Here is a 16,633-nt window from a genome sequence, read left to right on the forward strand (position 1 = left end):
AGTGCGATATGTTTAGACAAGAAAGCGTTCGATGTTTGTTACAATCGCAAAGTCATCTATTATTTTGTAATAAAAAAATGAGAATGTATTTAACAAACAAACAATGTGTGTGCGTTGTTTGTATATAGCCCCGCATTAGGGAAACCCTGTATAACCTAGGAGGAAAAAGAAAAAGTGGGACTCTCCTCACTAAAAAGAGAGGCCCGCCCACTAAAACTCCGGGGGTGTTCCTCCAAGCACCTTGTGACGCTCCGCGAGCCCACCTGTGCCGTCCGTTTGCGCGGACCCTCCCAGAGTCCAGGATGGGAATAGATGTTCACCCTGTTTTCATATCGCAGTAGACTGCCTGGAGCACTTGGCAGCCCTCTACCGTCGCCAGGATCCATTTCTGTCCGAGCGGCAGGATTCCCCAATCCTGGCTACACTGATACAACCACTTCATTGTTTGCAATAGTCTAGCGCATATATGTAATTATAAAGTTATTTTATAAAATTCATATAATATTTAGGTTAAGTTTTTTTTTTATATACAGAATAAATTTATCTGTATTTTTAATCATATTACTAATTACTATCACCAATTTCTTGATACACTAAAGGCAAGGTAGCAAATCAATAAAGCTAATGAAATAAAACAATAAAAAATTAAATTTGAGTATATATTTAAAAACGTTAGGGGTCAAAAAGATTGAATTATAAAAAAACGGCTTCGTAAATGAAATGAAATTATAAACCTCGGTCGACACGAAAATGCCTGAATTTATGACAATCACTTCACCCGGCATTGCCGGAATGTACACTGGGCGTTTATATAATATTGTCTGGATCTGAATCACTTCACATATTATGTACATTTCGACGTACACGGGGTCTTAGGAGGTTAAATTTGCAGCATTTGCAAAATCTAAGCTGATTTCATTGTTATGATTGATCCTCTTTCTCTGAGACATAAAACAATTTAAATCAATGGACATTTTAATCTGAAATTTTGATTCTTATTTATATATTGACCTCAAAACATGTTCAGAAAGGTAAGCATATTGGCTTCTAACATTTTTTACTTTTTCATACCTACCTAACCTATTGAATGAAGGGTGCAACCTAGCAACCGAGATTTATTAGGCGATCAATATCAAAAGATATACTGATTATAAATGCCATCAGTCGTTAAAAAAAGACAAATAATAAAAAAGAGGATCAAATATTATTTTTGAATACCAAATATTAATTTAAACTTAAACTTGTTACCTTGAATACAGTTCATTTATAATGTATCCGTAGATCAACTAACATGGATGGAACAATTAAAATGTATGTAAGTATCAAACACAAAAAAACGTCGTTTATTTAAAAAAGTGCACATTTACAATAGATCAATTATATCTTTGAAAATCAAATAAAATTGTCCCCACACTAAATATGAGGTGATTGAGTCACCAAAACCGTTAACCACTAAAAGAACTGAAGATATATACGACTTACTTCAATGCTTACCTGCGTAAATTCTTTGTAAGGCATATTTATTCGTGAAATAAGAAGGAATTTTATTTGGAACTATAGCGACAAGAATATCAAAAGGGAATAATGGTATCAACGTGCGTGTATCTATGACATTTTTTTCCGGATTTCCATAATGGTACGCTTGCAGAACTAATTTAGAACAGTAACTATAGTTAGTTGAAGTGAAGTTAGTTGAAATTTTGTATGTTACATGTTTAGTCTTTGTAAGTCCACCGGTATTATTATAATAATTTTTGTAAGCCCAGTCAGCAGCGGAATTAGCAGCAATTGAATCAGGGCAACGATATATAGTAATAATGTAGTGGTTCTTTAGACCATGAAACCAATCTTTCATATTTGTTAGTTTATTGTTACTGCGTATCTGAGATCCTCCGACCATTTCCAGCACGTTAAATTCACTGATTATTATAGCGGCATGTCCTATATAATCCCCTCCTAGAAAACTCATAAAATGTCCTGAGCTACCTCCGGAACTCACTGAACTTCCTGAGCTACCTCCGGAACTCATTGAACTTCCTCTCATAGACTCAGTAATTAAAATATCTCCTTTTACTGCAGAATAGGTAAATGTACTTCCTAGGTATGACCTCAATAGCGCTGTAGGACGGTATGTAAGTCTATACCCTAGTCTTTTCGCTTCTTTCTCTTCAGAATTGAATAATCTTGACACGAACATTTTTAATTAATTGGCTCGTCGTTCGTATAAACATATTAAATGTCAACGTTATTAAATCTTTGTTCGACACACAGATAAGTTTTTTTCCCGTCTTGATTATTCTTTGTGTGACAACAACTGTAGCCCGTCTCGTTTGTTGTTGCGAAGTTAAATTCGCTGCTGAAAATAAGAAATATTTTTGTTTTATCAATTTATTTAACAAAATACTAAATTGAACAATCAAATCTAGACTTGCAGGCATACTAAAATACGTAGTCTTCAACAAATGTGTCTGTTTATTGTGGGTACCATATTGACTACATACGTATATATTAAGAAATTAAAAAATTAGGACTATCTAATTAGTAATAGTAATAATTTTATTTTCTCTCACAGCAAATAAATACAAACTTAAGGCACAGAGTTAACAAAATTTAAATTGTGAGAGACAGGAGCCTAAACTAGGGCACCCCTGTGTCTTAGGTCTCCTGGTCCCCCCTCTTGATTGGACAGTTTTTAAGTCTACTTAAGTTATAGTAGCTTACATTACTAAACATCATTAATAACTTAGAAATTACTTTTTGAACATTTCTTTTTCCAAAAATATTGATATAATATTATCATTAGTTTAAATAAGTGTTATATAGGTTTATACAGGTTTATATCCATATTTGTACATTTAAGTTTAACTATTTTCTTTTATGTATAACTAGTTTTATTACACACACACATATATATAGTTTTATTACAATGTTAATAAAACATACATATTTTACGTATAATTCGTGTTAGAGAGTGTGTGTTAGAGAGTTAGCGTGTGTGTGTATGTGCGCGCGCGTAGTTAGAAGTATCTCCGTTTGTTCATATGTTAGAGTACGCAGTCATGTTGACATCTTATTTTTACGATTCCATTTTGTCATTTTATACACATTATATAATTTATTTGCATCATTATACAGCCTGGGTCTTTGATAGCAGAAGAATCTTTGTATAAATGAGGTCTTAAATTGTTTTGTGTGGCATACTGAATAGTGCCTTCTTTTGTCTGCGTTAGCATGTTCAGGGTTGTATGGCATTTATGCGTGTTGTTTCTACAATATGGCTAAAATAAAGAGCTGCCTGACTGATAGTACCTCGACTTCCTGGTATAGGGTAACCATTGAGTATCGTCATGGTTTGAAAACGCTCACCTTAAGTATCAATCTTTGTGCCCTTTCTAGTTGCAACAAATGACTTTTTGCAGCACCACCCCAAGTTGAAATGCCATATGTTATTACCTATTGACCCAGTGCTAGATAGAGTAATTTGAATAATTTTTTATCCATGTCATGACATGTCGAAGATTCTTAAAAATATATGTCAGTTTCCGTACTCTTTGTCTTGTGTTAGGTTGGATATGTGATCTTTGAAGAGAGATGAGAGATGGTCATCAATGATAATGCCTAGGTACTTAGTTTGTGAGGCTTTTTCAATGATCGGGCAAGCACAGTTAGTGGAGCTCCAACTAAAACGGAAAAGGAATGGAACCTCTGATAGAAAAGGTAAGGAATTTGGTTTTGTCAATATTAGGGATAGAGTATTCACGGCTAGCCATTTTATAACGGTATTGAAACCCTCTTGGGCACATTCAAAAACCCCTTCCCATGTGTCGTCGTAAAACGTTAGAGTCGTGTCATCTGCGTATGATACGATGTTGCAATTTCCTAATTTCATCTGACATAGGTCATTTACGTAACATAGGAAGAGGGTAGGGCCGATAGTGCTACCTTGAGGGACTCCGAAAGTAATACCGCGCTCCCGACTCACAACAGAACCAATCCTTACTTAATGAGATCTGTCAGATAGCTCTTCACAAGATTGAGCTGTGTTCCCCTTATACCCATTGTATCATGTTTCCCCGTAAGTTTTGGTAAAGAGACTATGTCAAACGCTTTTGCAAGATCTAGAAATATAGTTACGCGCTTCTTTTTATGATCTAATTTTTTCATAATGAAGTCCGTGAAACGGTGGAGAGCATCATCCGCCGATTTACCTAGTCCGAAAACCGAATTGTGACTCCGAGAGGATATTTTTTGTTTCTAGATAATTAGTGAGTCTTTTGTTGATTATTTTTTCAAATATTTTAGATGTAGCTGGTAATAATGATATTAGTCTATAGTTGGATACACAGTCTCTTTTTCCATTTGTGTGGATGGGTACAACAATCGATTTCTTCAACGCACGGGGAAATACACCAGTACTCAGGGATTTTTAAAGATTTTTTCAGGGATTTATCTATGTTTAAGTTGTGTTTGCAAGCTGTGTTCACTCATTACCAGTCGTGCAATAAGATAAGATCTTCATAGCATTCAATTTATTGTATGTAAATACACACATCAAAAGTGTCTAGGGATCAAGTGAATATTTTTGAAATAAAAATTATTTAAGCAATATTTACCAAATCCAGTCTTCCAGGACGACTTCTTACTTTAATGCTTATGTTTTATTTAACCGCTTACCCCTATATTTAATTAAAATAAACTAAAATTGATGTTTTTGCAAATTGTGGGAAAAAACTCAAATTAACGGCGTCAATTAAATGACAAAAAAATGGCGAAAATGATGATTTTGCTCATTTTTATTGTAAAGATAAGAAAATTAATAATCTGTATTTCCACCATTAACACGAATCACACAATTACAGCGATTTGGCATGCTTAAGATGAGTTCATCAAAATCACTTTGAGGAATGGCCGCCCATGTGTTTTGTAACAAGTCAAAATATTGTTGTAGAGTATGTACGGTATACATACTCGGCACAACTCTTCTGTGAAGCATATCCCATGCGTGCTCAATTGGATTGAGGTCTGGCGATTGAGCAGGCCACGGCAGAACGTTGATACGAGCTTCGGCAAGAATGCGTGTTACGACTCTAGCCGTGTGTGGACGTGCGTTGTCATGCATTAGTTGAAATGAATCACCCAACTGGCCTCGCAAAGGGATGATAACATCTGAAACAGTCCTCTCTGCGTAAACTTGAGCATTGAGGTTACCCCTGATCCAAATGAGATCGGTTCTTCCGCCGATCCAAATACCGGCCCATATCATTATTGTTCCCCCACCATATGGATGAACTTCCTGACAATTTCTCAAACGTTCATGACGTCCAGATGTTCTCCAAACTCGAGTACGTCTTGCCTTAGGTCTCATACCGAAGCGGGATTCATCCGAAAAGCACACATAGCGCCAGTCTTCTTCCTCCCAGTTTCTGTGTTCGCGAGCCCATCGTAAACGGGTCCTGCGATTGCAGGGTGCAATAGGTGGAACTCTGAGCGGCCTTCGGGATCGCAGACCCACTTCACGTAAACGATTTCGGATTGTTTGATCGCTTATTAGCAAGCCTGAGGAGCTGTGGAGCCTCGTAACCAACATCATGGCGGTCATGGTACGATTCCGTCGAGCAGTATTTTGGGTATACCGGTCCTGTCTGCGAGTCGTGATGCGAGATCGTCCTCCATGTCGCTCGGCCACGCTGCCCGTCATGCGATAGCGCGTCCAGAGGCGACTTATGACGCTCTGTGTAGTGTTAAGAGTGAAAGCCACAGCACGTTGCCTGGAACCAGCTTCCAACATTCCGACGGCTCGCATCATCACTTCTCGGGTTAAATGATGTCGTCTCTCCATAATAATGTAAATTGTTTCGGTTCCGATGCAGATATTGTAATGATTTTGTCAAAACGCTATAACTCATTTTTATACAAAACCACATTGACAATCGATTTTCTTCTTATTATCGAATTTTAAACAATATTCCTTATTTAAATGTTAAAACTCACTAAAAAGTATCAATAGCGATACAAAATAGTTAATATAATTAACCCTAATTGCAGCAATACTCTTAAACGTACTTGATCCCTAGACACTTTTGATGTGTGTATTATATCAAGTGAGCCAAGAAATACAAATAAATAAAAAAATATCGCATGCATGTAAGCGGTCCAAAAATGTGTTATCCTTTACCGACGTAGATTTGTTGCACTAGTCTTAACTTCTGCATAGCCTTTTTAATAATGGGTTGGTTTCAATATAGGTTAAACTTTAGAATAGCTGACGTCGAGTTGGGCGTTAATATTATTTTTCAAGATAGACCTAGTGGAAAGGATGGCCCCCACAAATTTAGTTTTAGGAAACCAAAGGATTTAGAGAAAATAATATTTGAAATTCGTAAAGTAAAAAAATAAACATTTGACTAGCCCATGCAAAAATTATCACAATGAAGCAGCTTTTTGTGTTGCGTTTCGTTATTGCGAAGTCATAAATGACATCGCGCATACTGACAAGGTTTATTCTTGTTTAAAAATAAAATTCATATAATAAGATTTATTAAAATTAGTATTTATTAAACAAACATTTTATAGTTTACAAAAGTAAACATGAAACCATCTTGACAGTTTTTTTACATCTTTTTTTAATAAGCTCGTTTTAAAATTTTGTACAAACGTGCTAGTCTTTCTAGACCGAGAACCCTCGTGCACTTAATGTAAAAATATAGGATTATGAGTGAAAAATTGAAAAATTCCTGTTTTTTAAAATATTGTCGTCCTCCCGTCATCCCACCTGTCGCGCTATTTCGGCGTCAGGTATTCTAAAGTCTGAAACTATGGATAATGAAGACAAATCATACCCATATTTTCACAATTCGTAATTGGTATATTTCTGTATAATACGTCCATGATTTCATTATGTAGATATTTTTGAAGAAATGAAACATTAAGGACGAGTGAAAGGGATAATAAATCACGTGAACGTGATGTACGAAAGAGACAACACATTGTAATAATGTTTGATTGGTCAGTATATTTCGTTGGCTCGGCCGGCGTTGTGAAGTAGCATCACAATATTTTTTTGGTATTTTTGATTGTATTTGATGCATCAACCATGCATCAACCACAGCTTACACATATCTGTTTTTATTGCATCAGTAGAGGGTAATTTTCAAAGATATCGAGGCGCAATTCACCAAAGTAAAAAGCAATACACATTACACTACATACAACAATATTAGGTGTTATTGCACAATCTTATTCAATTTGTTCCAAAAACAAATTTTTTTGTTGATTTCACGTTATTATATTATTTATTTACTAACTTAACATTTATTTTTATGCACAATGTATATGTTGCGTAATTATTTTTTCACTTGCAAATTCCACTGTTGATCTACGTTGCTCATCTGTGATGTATTGTTTACATCAGGCGAAAATATTAACACTGGTGATCAATTTCAAGACTAAATAATTAATGAACACTGTGCAATGTAGGTTATTTAGAGAAGGTACGATGACTTGTGTGTAATAATCAAACTACTATAATAATAAAAACGAATGCCGCTTGCCCCCACAACAAGCAGCGCGCGCGCCGATCGATACACGTATAGACTGAGAAATACGTAAATATACCTACATACATAAGCGCGATGATAGGAGAGCAATGTGGCAAAGCCAAGGTTATTGGAGCAGTTTTTAAACCAAAATGAGTCAGTATTGATTTTTTTATTGTTTCGAAACGGCATTTATAGCAATTTCTTCGAGAACTAGCTTAGCTGACTTTTATATTCACACATTTGTAACCAAATACGCATAAAGTTTTACTACATGCAAATATTAATTGATATTAGGCTAACAATCAATGTATATTGTTATTACCGGGTTGCAAGAAAATAGTTTTGTTTCGAAATTATAGTACTGTATTGTTCAAAACACAGAGTTTTAGTACTTACCGATGAAATAAAAACACTCCCGGAGTATTTTTTAATCAATCTCACGCGACTTGATATAAAGGCACAATTATGTATCACATTTGAACGACGACTGACGCGCTGTTGATACTCATATCACCGTCTGATCATAAGCTAGGTAACATCATGGACCAATTGGTCCATGGTAACACGGACCCTGCCCACTAACCAGTCTATTACTAGTATTTATGTGGTCTGTGGATATACCTTTTTCCTGATCCCGAGTATGTATACAACTAAATTTTTATAAAAATGTTAGTTGTGCCTTTTATCGTTCCAAGGGCAGAATAGTTGGAATGATGTTTTGTAATCATCTAAAACGGTATGCGACTGGATGTCTGGTTATTTATCATGATTTTTTTCTACATGAGCAGTTCGACCAACGGTAATGTCGCCATGGTGTAGCGTGAATCATTCTTAAACGGCTCTTTTGAGAAGTTCGCATTGTAAGCGAAAAACAGTTAATATTTTTAAATTTTACTGCCAACAAATAAATACTCATAAATATATATAGATGTATTATATGTATATAGATTTGATATGCTATTCAATTGAACTATGTGACGTGAAAATCGTTACCCGGGAATTTAGCATCTTCAAAGGGGACATTTTAATAAATAGCATTTACGGTTTTGAGTAAAGTTAATTAAGTTAAATTGTATATGATTTAACAAGAAATTGAGCGGTATTGACGTATTTACGTGTATTTTTTATTCAGATTACGTCGATATAGCAACCAGCGTTTGTAACCATATCACAATTAAGTTTACCTAATATCAATTTGTGTAACGTAACTACATACGACCCAAAAAAGAGGTCACGCGTGTTCCGGAAAGTTCTATATAGTGTTGTATATAGTTTTTACGTTATACTATACAGTTCGTTATGTTATGTGCAGTTTTCTTACAAAAAACCGCTGTCTCTAGACGTCTAGGTAATCGTACGTACTTTAAATAATAATAATAATAATAATGTAACGCTCACACTCATAGCCCCGCAATAGGGAAGCCCAGTATCGCTGGTGCCATAGACTTACACAGACAATCACAAATTACACCCAAATCACGAGAGAAATAAATGTGGGCCATACAAATATGTCGCTCGGTCCGGAAATAGAACCCGGGACCTCTGGAAAGATCAGCATGGTAACCGTTGGCCACGGAGGTAGTCAAATACTTCTAAATTTCAATTTGTTTGGTAAGTTAAATATCAATGCACTTGCGACAACAAGTGTTGTTTTATGGAACTACCTTTTACACATGAAAATTCATGAACAACTAGATAGTCGTTGTTTGACTTTTTTCACTATATTTCTCATTATGTTAGTGTTCGAATAATATAGATCGAAATAAGTAGAGTATATTTCCTTAAACCTCAAGGAAGAAGAAGGAAAATACAGAGTGCACAAAATCAAAACAAAATAGTTGTATTTTTCATTAAAATTAGGTACAATTTTTTTTCTATATGTACCGTAGTACATTATTTGCTTTGCTAGTAACATTGTCAAAAATACAGAACAAAATAAAGTACAATCTTTACGAGAACACTTTTTTAAAACACTTTTTTTAATACTAAAACTCCTTAGCAGAACTCCTTGTGAAAGAGTTCGTCCAGGTAAGTACTGCCACCTTACTTATTTCTTCACCCAACCAGTAATGAGAGCGTTACTGCGTTCCAGTTCCGAAGGATGCTGGTGAAACTACGACTACGTGGGACTTATCAATTTCATGTGTCAGAGTGACAGTGACGCTTCAATCTTTGCAATTTAAAGCTCTGAGTGGCACTGCGACTGTTATGGGTGGCGTGTCGCTGGAACACGACTTGTTCGTCCCGTTCCTTAGTATCATAACAAAAATAAAACATCCCGCCTAATGTAGAAAAAAGTAGTGTGTGTAGACGTCTGTCCGACTGTAAGGTCACTTCGTCTATCGGTACTCAAAGATAGTAAATTTCTTAAAATTTGAAACTAATGAATTTTATAATAATGTGCTAAACAATAACTACGATGTTATTTGTCTTTGTGAAACATGCTTGTTGTACTCAACACATTCATCCGAGCTGTTTGATGATAGGTACAGTGTTTTCCTAAGGAATCGCGATGACGTTTTTAACAAACAATTTAATAAGAACCATGGTGGCGGTGTGTCCTTCGCGGTATCCAAGAATTTAAATATAAACCTTAGAGCAAGTTGGCAATCGGTTTTTGTGGAGGATATTTGGCTGAAGGTAATGCTAAATAGAAACTTACAATTAATTTGTGTACTGTTTATCTTCCTGACTATTTGCCTGTGGCCATGTATACTGACTGCATTGGTACTTTTAAGGATGTGTCCAACATGCCTGGCAATTTTTGCACCTTGATAGTTGGAGATTTCAATAAGGGTGACTTAGAATGGTGTAGGGAAACAGGTAGCCCCGTGAATTCTATTAATGGTAAGTCCAGGTATTTGGTTGATCTCTGTAGATGCTCGGCTATGAGACAGATCAATACTATTCGGAATCGTAACAGTCAAATCCTGGATCTGGCAATCAGTGATGTTCCCAATAATTTTACACTAACTTCGGTTGTACCAATAAGCCTCGTAGATTCCCATCATCCACCCTTGCAATTAACATTTCACAGTGCGGAATAATTAGTTTGTTCGCAGTTGATTAATAAGTTGTGTTTCCGTAGGAGTAATTATGAGGCTTGCATAGATGAGCTCCGGTCTATAGATTGAGATGGGCAAGCCTTGGTTTTCAATTGTGATGACTTTGTTCAACACTTTTACAACTCACTGTATACAGTAATCGAAAGACATACACTGAAATTGACAGCTAAATCAATAAAGTATCCATGTTAGTTTACGAATAATGTAATTAATTTATTTAAAAGTAAGAAAAGATACTACATACGTTATAAGCGATACGGAAATTCTCGCGATTATGACACTTTCAGTCTGCTGAGGGCGCGTGTCAAGGAATTAATGAATACATGCTTTTCATCATTTGTTGCAAAAGTAGAGCGTGGCTTGTGCACCAGTCTTAAGTCTTTTTGGCGTTATACAAAAAGTAAAAGAATAACTAGTGATATTCCAATCATATGTTTTATGAAGATCGTACTACAAGTTCTGGCGATGAAATTGTTAACCTATTCGGAGTCTTTTTCTCTACTGTGTTCGGATCTAACAAAGATATAAACTACGTTCCAGATTTTTCATCGCCTAATTTCTCCCTAACCAGTATTAGCCTGTCTTCTGATCAAGTACTACTTCATCTAAGGAAGGTTAATGTGACAAAAGATGCTGGATCTGATGGGATACCTCCTATCTTTGTGTGCCTTTGTGCGTCCGCTAACAAATCCTTAAACGATGATGTGTTCCCATCCATTTGGAAGATCGCAAGGATAACTCCCGTACACAAATCGGATGATAGGCATGATGTGACTAACTATCGTCCTATTAGTATCCTTGGCTATTTTGCAAAGATATTTGAGGGTATGAATATATATATTGTGAGGTGGTTCATAGGATTAATCCCAAGCAGCATGGTTTTGTAACTGGCCGTTCTACTCTATCAAACTTATTCGTTTACACATCATTCTTGTGTAATTTATTTAACGAGAGGGCTCAGGTTGACGCCATATATACTGATTTTTCGTAAGCATTTGATCGAGTAAATCAATCGATCCTAATGTCGAAGGCCAATCACTTAGGTATACATGGGAAATGGGAATCTTCATCGCTGGCTAACTTCGTACCTAGCTAACCGAACACAGCCGGTATCGTTGTATGGCTTTGACTCTAGACCTTTTGTGGCGGTGACCGGAGTTCGTCAGGGATTATGCTTAGGTCCATTATTGTTCCTTATTTTTGTCAATGACTGGAGAGAGTGACAAGTGAGTGTCGTGCTTATGCTGACGATATCAAGATATTGAGTTCTTAGGTTTTGCGCGATTGTTACACATAGGAAATAAAACTATTTTTCCGGATTTAAATCGCGTATATTTGTTTTTTCAAACAAACCGACGTTTCGGGCCATTTACAGGTCCCATGGTCACGGTTGACTGAGGTGGATCTGATGGAATACCTCCTATCTTTGTGCGCCTTTGTGCGTCCGCTAACAAATCCTTAAACGATGATGTGTTCCCATCCATTTGGAAGATCGCAAGGATAACTCCCGTACACAAATCTTTCAAAATGGTCTTCATCCAGTTATGTCTAATATTGATGCAAACCACCCTATTTTTTCGCTATAGTTACAATAGTTATTAATTAAATACCTTATTTTTAATTTTACAAGGAAAACATTCCAATTTACGCTACATTAAGTTATACAAATTATTTTATTGAATGAATTTTTATTAAGTTCAATTTATTATTAATTAATAATAGAAATTAGAATAACTAAAACTTATTAATTAGTACTGCAGTCTTATGTCTGTTTGGGATTTTTCATTAGAGGAAATACTGGATCCCAAACTGGTGGTACGGAGAAACCATCTTCCCTGTTGAAATTAGGATCTTTTTTAATTTCAATGGCCTCTCGCAGCATCCTGGGTAGATTACGGACTTCCTTTGCAAGGACCTGGGGTTTGTCAAACTTTCATTGAATGTGTAGGTTTATCCATGACCCCGGGCGGCGTCGTGGTGAATGTTCACTGATCCCACGGCGCCGACTCAACCGGCGAGAGGGAAACCCGGGGGGGTTTTAGTGGGGTAGGCCTTCCAGTGTGGAGAGAGAGTCCCCACATAACCCCTGAGTCTCCCTGGGCTCAGGGGTATCCATAAAGATTTCCCCCCCATAAAAAAAAAGGTTTATCCATGACATGCTCGCAGACTGCAGACTTGTTTACGCGACGGTGTTTGACATCAGCTATATGTTCTTTGACCCGGGTACAAATACTTCGCTTTGTTTGTCCAATATAAGGAGACCGCACTCACAGTCAAGCTTGTAAACTCCTGCGTCCTGTAAGAGGATGTTACATTTCACGGGTCTCAGGAACTGAAATCTTCCTTCTTCGATACGCTGAAACTTGATGTAAGTGAGTTTGTACCCTGCTGCGTAAAACCTTCAAAACTGTATGGCTTACCAAAAATACATAAGCCTGACACCCCACTCCGTCCCATAGTTAGCCAGATTGACACACCAACCTACAAACTGGCTCAACACATGGCAAAGGTACTGTCACCATTGAGAGTCAGAAACAAGTCTGCTGTCTGCGAGCATGTCATGGATAAACCTACACATTCAATGAAGTGTGACAAACCCCAGGTCCTTGCAAAAGAAGTCCGTTATCTACCCAGGATGCTGCGAGAGGCCATTGAAATTAAAAAACATCCTAATTTTAACAAGGAAGATGGTTTCTCCGTACCACCAGTTCGGGATCCAGTATTTCCTCTAATGAAAAATCCCAAACAGACATAAGACTGCAGTACTAATTAATATGTTTTAGTTTATTCTAATTTCTATTATTAATTAATAATAAATTGATCTTAATAGAAATTCATTCAATAAAATAATTCGTAAAACTTAATGTAGCGTAAATTGGAATGTTTTCTTTGTAAAATTAAAAATAAGGTATTTAATTAATAACTATTGTAACTAGTGAAAAAATAGGGTGGTTTGCATCAATATTAGACATAACTGGTTGAAGACTGTACCACCTCAGTCAACCGTGACCATGGGATTTGTAAAGGGCCCGAAACGTCAGTTTGTTTGAAAAAACAAATACACGCGATTTAAATCCGGAAAAATAGTTTCATTTACGATATCAAGATATATCACAAAATTCTAAAGCAGGGAGATTTTGGACTTCTCCAAGGTGACCTTATCTTGATCAAAACATGGTGTAAAAATAATCAAATGTCATTGAATATTAAGAAGTGTCAGATCATTACCTTCACAACAGGACAACAATTGACTATGACTATAGTTTATGCGGAACGACGCTTCATCGTATGTGTGTTGTTAGGGACTTGGGTGTATTTTTTTACTCCTCCTTGTCATTTAGTAAACATTACGATTATGTTATCAACAAAGCCAATAAAATGTTAGGACATTTTTCGTGCCGCGAAACCATTTAAAAGTGCACTAGTGCGCAGCGTAATTGAAAACTGCTCCTCGGTATGGTTCCTCATGTACAAAATTCACACTGATAACATTGAGTCTATTCAGCGTCGGTTTTTAAGAATGCTTTGCAGGAAGCTTTGGTTAAGGCGTAAATTGTCAGGCTATAAGAATCGACTTAATGAGTTTAATTTATTAACCCTGGAGAATAAATTAAGATGATTTGTGTACGTTGCACAAAATAGTTAATGGTAAATTAGGTGACACATTGCTCGACAGAATCCGTTTAAGGGTGCCAACTCGTTCTGTCCGTCGACCGCAGTTATTTGTTACTCAAGTTTTAAGTAAAAATAATATTTCTGCAAACAACCTTATTCAACGAATATTCGTCGTCGTTTACATATGTAAATCGTATAATCTAATTGGATTTTCTAATGATCTTGATATATTTCATTTCCCGCATTTAAAAAGTCTGTTCTGTTATTGAATATTAAATATTGTAACTAACTTAAACATTTTCTTCTTAGTTTTTAATTATTCTTTATTTTTACAAAATCACACTATTTTTTATTCAGGAATGATGTGTACGGTTGTAACTGGAATGCAGATTTATCTTTATCCTACTTGTAATTGTTTTAAAAATGCTGTTAATCTGTTTTCTGTAATTTGTACCATTAAAAATAAAAAATCACTTAAGTCACTTTTAATATCTTCCCATGTTTTTCAACGACTTGCTGAAAAATTTATAAAGTTCCGTTGGAAAAACAAATTGATATTTACACAATTTCTGTTCAATGGTAGCATTAGTGCCGAAATAATACGCTTGCAGAACTAATTTGGAGCTGTAACTTGGGTTTTTCGATAATAGATTCAAAGTTATTTCGTATGTTACATGGATAGTTTTGACAGATCCGCCTGTAGGGTTATAATAGTTACGGTAAGCCCACCTGGCAGCAGCATCAGCAACAGCTGAATCAGGATAACGATAAATATTAATCCAATGATGCCTATATTTATCAAACCAAATTTGTTTCATAATTCGTCTATTGTTACTAATGCCTCTGTATAGCATTTTTGTTTTATTTTTTTCATGCCCAGGCATTTCTAGCACGAAGTTATCAGTCACCATTATAGCTGCAAGTCCTATTAAACCCATGCTATTGTCCCCGTTAGTTAGCAATATATCTCCTCGGCGTACAATATTGATAAATTTATTTTTGTTACCTGGACGTTTAAGCTCATGTAATGCCCTCTGCATTATTGAGAAATGAGTATCTTGTAATATTCCGAAGTTATTTTTAATAAGCCACTCTAAGTACTTAATCGGTTTGTCAGACAAATTAACATATTCCAAGTAAAGTTTTTTGAATTTTGGTTCGTCGATCACAAAGGCTGACAAAGGATACTTTTGGTAATCTATTAATCCCCTTCGGACACCAATTTCATAATATTTGTAGAGATCGGTTGTTGATGTTTCATGTCTATCTGTAAATAAGAGATTGTTTTTTGTTAAATTTATTTATCAAAACACCAAATTGAACAATTCCATCTAAAATAAAATACGCTACTACAAAACTGGTATAAAATCATTTCACGTTAAACTGACATCAAAATCAAGTATTTCATACGGTAAACACGATACTTTCTCGTAGGTACAGTACAGCTTTATATATCCTTCCATACTGTGGCCCTTGACAGAAAATTCTACGTTACATTTTAAATAAGTAGGATAAATAAGAGAGTTTTTATAAGTATAGCTTGACGTGCAGCAGTGTTCAACTTTGTTGAATTTCTTTAATTACCTCCACGATTTGTTATCAATATTTCCCCTCGTTCTACATCGTGGATTAATTTGTTTATTTCATTAGCCAATTTTCGTCCGCTTCTTTTCTTTTCCAATTCTTGCATGTTCTCTAACTCTTCAAATTTATTATTAATAAGCCGATCCTCGTAGTTAACCAGCTCATCGTTTAAAGAAACATATTCTTTGTAAATATAATTATATCTTTGTTCATTTTGTGGAATAGATTCGTCGGCATAGTTTGCATGATTGATAATTCTCAGATCGACTCCAGCTCGATTATATTTGTATCCAGTCTCATGAGTTGCTGTATTGTTTTCTTCTGTAAATAAGAGAATATTAGCGCTTGATTACTAAATATATTATTAACCTGGGTAACATAAAACCACGTGACTTCTCTATAAAACTGTACTTTCAAAATTGTACGTAAATTCGTTCTACTAGAAGTTCAAATTGGCTGTTTATAAAAACATTTATGACTTGACTATAAGTGGCAATTTAGAACATTGGTCAAACTAACCAAATTATTACATGGGATGGAATTACACGATTTAATTTCGTCTTCTCCTTTCCATCACCGGAGATGGCGTAGGCTTGGGTTCCACCCCTATATTGTTTATAGTCCAAATATTCGCACGAAGAGTTACGCTTCCACATTTATATGGCGAACGGCTATGAAATGGAATTCCCTGCCTGCAGACTTGTTCCCTGAACGTTATAACTTGGGCCTTTTCAAGGCGAGAATGAATGGTCATTATTTAGGTGTGCATGCTCCATCGTCGACCTCATCGTCACTTTCCATCAGGTGAGATGGAGGTCAAATGCGTACTTA

General features: G+C 35.8%; 1 protein-coding gene across 1 annotated transcript; it reads right to left on the minus strand.

Moving 5' to 3' along the window:
* Positions 1–1,293: 1,293 nt before the first annotated feature.
* Positions 1,294–15,446, minus strand: LOC113235303 (uncharacterized 30.3 kDa protein-like). Its single transcript, XM_026470964.1, has 3 exons — positions 15,438–15,446; positions 14,893–15,405; positions 1,294–1,720 (listed from the first exon to the last, which is right to left on the minus strand). Exons 1-3 carry the CDS (start codon positions 15,444–15,446, stop codon positions 1,484–1,486), a joined length of 759 nt encoding a protein of 252 aa, XP_026326749.1. The 3' UTR covers positions 1,294–1,483.
* Positions 15,447–16,633: the final 1,187 nt, after the last annotated feature.

Source organism: Hyposmocoma kahamanoa, unplaced genomic scaffold (genome assembly GCF_003589595.1).
Source record: "Hyposmocoma kahamanoa isolate Upper Pololo Valley unplaced genomic scaffold, ASM358959v1 87, whole genome shotgun sequence".
In the NCBI taxonomy this organism is placed as follows: Eukaryota; Metazoa; Arthropoda; class Insecta; order Lepidoptera; family Cosmopterigidae; genus Hyposmocoma; species Hyposmocoma kahamanoa.